Source organism: Prosopis cineraria, unplaced genomic scaffold, assembly GCF_029017545.1.
Source record: "Prosopis cineraria cultivar Desert tree isolate PC_DT_omini unplaced genomic scaffold, ASM2901754v1 PC11, whole genome shotgun sequence".
NCBI classification, from domain to species: domain Eukaryota; kingdom Viridiplantae; phylum Streptophyta; class Magnoliopsida; order Fabales; family Fabaceae; genus Prosopis; species Prosopis cineraria.
In genome coordinates this window covers 1,272,249-1,276,816 of record NW_026555342.1, presented here as the reverse complement: position 1 = coordinate 1,276,816, position 4,568 = coordinate 1,272,249, and the positions used below count along the sequence as shown (strand labels likewise).

General features: G+C 33.1%; 1 protein-coding gene across 1 annotated transcript in view; it reads left to right on the top strand.

Moving 5' to 3' along the window:
- The first annotated feature begins 838 nt into the window (after positions 1 to 838).
- Positions 839 to 4,568, top strand: part of LOC129285579 (MADS-box protein JOINTLESS-like) — a 4,317-nt gene continuing 587 nt past the window's right edge. Inside the window, exons 1-2 of the mRNA XM_054921323.1 lie at positions 839 to 1,019; positions 3,326 to 3,447. Of these exons, the coding sequence (XP_054777298.1) occupies positions 839 to 1,019; positions 3,326 to 3,447 (303 nt within the window). The remainder of the gene's footprint in view (positions 1,020 to 3,325; positions 3,448 to 4,568) is intronic.

Here is a 4,568-nt window from a genome sequence, read left to right as displayed (position 1 = left end):
CTGCCGCCATGTCACTATCAAGTACACAATCTACAAAAGGAAATAAAACGAAAAAGTTGCCCCCCTTCATAAGGAGTAATTATCCTTCTTTCATGTCAACCCAAAAAAAAAAAAAAAAAAAAAATCCTTCCTTCATGTCACCCAAAAAAAATAATAATCCTTCTTTCACTAAAAAGTTCGTTTCCTTCCCCTTCCACACCACATGCCTCCCTCTCCCCCCCCCCTCTCTCTCTGTTTGTTCGCTCTTGGACAATTTGTGGGTGGGGCTCATCTTCATCACACCCTTGCCTAAGCTTACTTTTCAGCTAGGGTTGATTCCTGATTTTTGGCCGGTAAGCATCATCCTCTTTCTTGCAATCTTGCATCTCCTTTTTAGACAACTAATTTCCTCCTGTAATTTTCTTTTCCGGTAAAATTCTCTTTCTCAGCCCTTCTCTTCATATTCTATTTCTTCTTGTTTAGTCCTGAACATTTTGGTTTTCACAGTAAGATTCATCAGCTTGTTCTGATTGAAAGCCCTCTTTGATCTTCAAGGTTTCTCCTCAATTCTTTTCTCAAGATTAGTTTTCCGTATTGCTCAATGGATCTGAGATATTGATTTTCTACTTCTATTGGGAGAGACTGAGCCACCGCATTACCTTTTACTGATTGGACTCAATGGATCTGAGATATTGATTTTCTACTTCTATTTGGGAGAGAATGAGCCACCGCATTTCCTTTTACTGATTGGACACTAATATTCCTTTTATTTTTTTGTTACAAAATATTTAGTAATTTTATTTTCTGGAGAGTCTGCATTCTTTTCCTGATTTTGGGTCTATTTTTGCTTAATCAGGAAATGACAAGACAGAAGATAGAAATAAAGAAGATCGATAACATAACAGCGAGGCAAGTAACGTCTTCAAAGAGAAGAAGAGGGCTATTCAAGAAGGCTCATGAACTTGCTACTCTCTGTGATGCTGAGATTGCTCTCATAGTCTTTTCTGCTACTGGCAAGCTCTTGAATATGGTAGCTCAAGGTCTCTCCTTCTCTCTTCTTTTAGTTTCCTTTTCATCACCTTGATGATATACAGTTGAATGCTTTTTCCAGGCAATTATTTGTTTAATTTTCATTCGTATCTGCAGCATTCGTACATCGTGTACTTGTGCTTATTATTTTAAATTTTATTTTAGGCTCGTTAATCTAGACTAACAGGAGATTGACTGCGAACGTGCTTGCTAGAGAATCTTTTCAGCGTTAATATCTGTAAAACACGGTTTGCAATCCTCATGATGGATTTAATTTGTAGCTCTCTCTTTTGAGAAAATAATCACCACCACCATCATCTTGGCTGACTTGCTTGTTTTGAGAACCCACCCTATTCAGTTCTTTTGATTAATTGTAACCTTGACTCTGAATAAGACAGACTTTTCAATACTCTGAACCTAATGTTCTGGCATGATCCAATATAAATGTATCTCTCTCTCTCTCTCTTTTTCCATCATAACGGAGGAAAGTGACTTTAAAAACTAATCATTTATTGTTTTGATATGTAACTGCAAAGATAATGCCAACGTGATGTCATGTATGTTATAGTTAATTCAGTCCAGCATGCCCGTCTGTGTGCATCTTCGTTGTCACATAAATAAATGCAAGTATATTAATTAGCCACTGGACAAGAGGATTTTTTATTTTGAATGAGACCTTTTGACCATTTAAGAAAAAGAATCCTTTAGCGTTAAGCTTGCTTGAGAAAAAGATGGTGCTTAGTGTAATATCTGATTCACAAACATGATTAGTTTTCGGAAGAGAAAGCTCTTTCTGGATGTTCATTTAGACATAATAATGGCATTATACTCAACGCATTGATATAGTAATCTCTGACATCACAGTATATTTGTGAACTTTAAATTTCTATATTCGCATGTGTATTTGAGACATTTGTCATGCCCACACATGCATAAGTACTAAAACTTGCTTTGGATGAAATCTATCCCGATTGTCAATTTTGTCGTTTTTGCTTAGTACGTTTAATAAATTTTTGAAGAAGTTTAGATTAGTAACAACCGAGGTGCATAAAAAAAGTGAGCGAAGTTCAACTTATTTAAGAAGGGAAGCAAAATTCTGAAACTCCTTTGTTAGATCTGGAAAATTATCCCAAATTTTTGTTTATGATGTCAAAATTAAAACGCGCCTTTGAATTATATATAGGAGATCTATTAATTTTCCCATTCCAAGAGTTATAATAGTCCGATTCAATATACTGAATTTTGAAGTTTTTGTTCTTGGATACGATACTCTTCATTTCTGCAGACTATCTTTGAAAATTACCATCATTAAATTGATTAGAAACACTGGAAATTCATTGATTAACGAAACTCTTTATAGTTATACCTTTTACACATCTTAAATCCATTAATTGTAATCATGAATGAGTTTGTGTCAGGAGAGATATTTTAATCAAAACGTAAGTCACTGTATAGGTAGTGTTTGGTCTTTCCCCCCCTCTATTCATTGAGGCCGGGAAAAAAAAAAAATACTAGAATATTTCCACCATTATATCATAAATTAAAGACGCAATTATGCAAGGTATTTACATCATTTCTCTGCATAACTGGTTTAAGGAGTTGCCATTCTCTATATCATTTGAACTTGATTAATCTTTGATGAAGTCGGATTCAATATTTTTTATATAGGTCACATATGGGTTGAGAGTTTAAGATGAAGGGCGAGAATATTTTATAAATAAATCCGTTAAGAACTTGTTTATGCATTTTAACAAGTTAAATGAAAAACTATTGAGTTGTGATCATCAAGCATAGAATTATACATGAATGTGATCCCTTAAGCATTACTTCTTGTAGTGCAGGTAGCATATAATTTGTTCATGTACTTTTGAAACTATTTGTGCTTGTTTGTTTCTTGTTTTTTTAGTGTTTTTTTAGGACATTAGAGGATGGGAGGATTTATTAGAACAGAACTTCTCGTAGTTCTACATGAGTAAGAGTTTAAGGGGACAAGTAAAAGCATCCTGAAATTAGCTAAAGAGTAATGTAATTTTAGTTGCATTTTTGAGGCTTGCATTGATTGCATAATTACTGCTTTTAACGTACAACTTTTATTTTGCTGCTCATTTAATTTTAGTCACGCAAAAATTTTACAATATGCTCATCACTGCAGAGTTTAAAGAAGCTTGAATTTGAAATGATGTGTGCTTATACCGGAACTTAATGAATATAGAATGATTCAAGCGGCTGGGATAATATATATATATATATTTACGTACGTACGTATGTATGAATGTTATACTGTGTTATTCTCTTGAAGAACCTTAAATACTAACAGTATACTGGTTAGGTGTAAGATTTCATGAACCTGCTGTGTTTTCGGTTCTATATGTGCAGCAGGTTATTAAAAGGCGTGATCAGCACTCAGAAATTGAAAGATTATACCATTCATCCATTTTGGTGAGATCAATATGCATAATTGTTTTTAATTACATTTTTTTCTCAATATTTTCACTCCATTTACTGCTTTAAATAATATAAACGAGCACGAGTCTCTTGCATTACACTTAATCTAAAAATGAGTTGCCCTTCATAGTGCAGCATATAAGAGCTTTTCTATTATATTTATGTAAAAATTGTTTCTGTCGAATTGTCCTGGCTAGTATATTGTCCGTTCTTTAGGATTTCACAAAACTTACAGCTTCTCAAAGTTTCTTGATTGTTTGTTTAATTACCTTGATTTTTTCTCTTTTCCAAGTAATACAATAAATTTATTTATAAAGGAGCAGCAATAATGATGAAATATTGGAATTCGATGAGATGCATAAGCTGCTAACTTAGCTTATAGTGAAATGAGAATTCACTTCTAATTATTCATTATTTTCAGTGCAATGCTCAATTATTTAAATAAACAAATTCCTAAGCTGTGACCTTCAAATGATTGTTCATAGGCCGTGGCCAGGTTTACCCTATTAAAAAAAAAAAAAGCTTCAATTTCCACAACAATGATAAGTCTTGTTCCACTAGGTGGGGTTGGTATATAGATTATATGACACCTTATGTTTTATCCTCAACCAAGCTTTTATGCATGTTATTTAGTCCATAAGTATTAAAACTACATCATATCTAGCTTTTTATGTACCCTCATTTCTCTTAAAAATGCTACTTGTTTTATATGTGCAGAGAATCCACTTGATGGAAAGAGAATCAGCGATTAAAATAGGTAATCAACATTTTGAAGATTTGCATTTTAAATCGTTATGTCTGTTCATTTCCAATGTTTATAAATTAGACTGGCTGTTGAACTGGTTGATATATTGATTTAAAGTTTATCGTCCTGTTGATGGTTTAACCGCTGTCCAATGAGTCATAATTGAATTAGTTTATTTAAATATACATCCTCCGTCACTATTTAATTGTCCTCCTAGGAAAAAATCTATGTGCAATGTAAGAATTATTTTTTTTATTCCAGGTTTGTCTCCATTAAACCGGGGTGGTATTGTTGAAAACAAATAATAATTATACCTCAAAATTTGGACCAGGACATATTAGGGGCAAAATGAAAATGCAAATCAGGACAA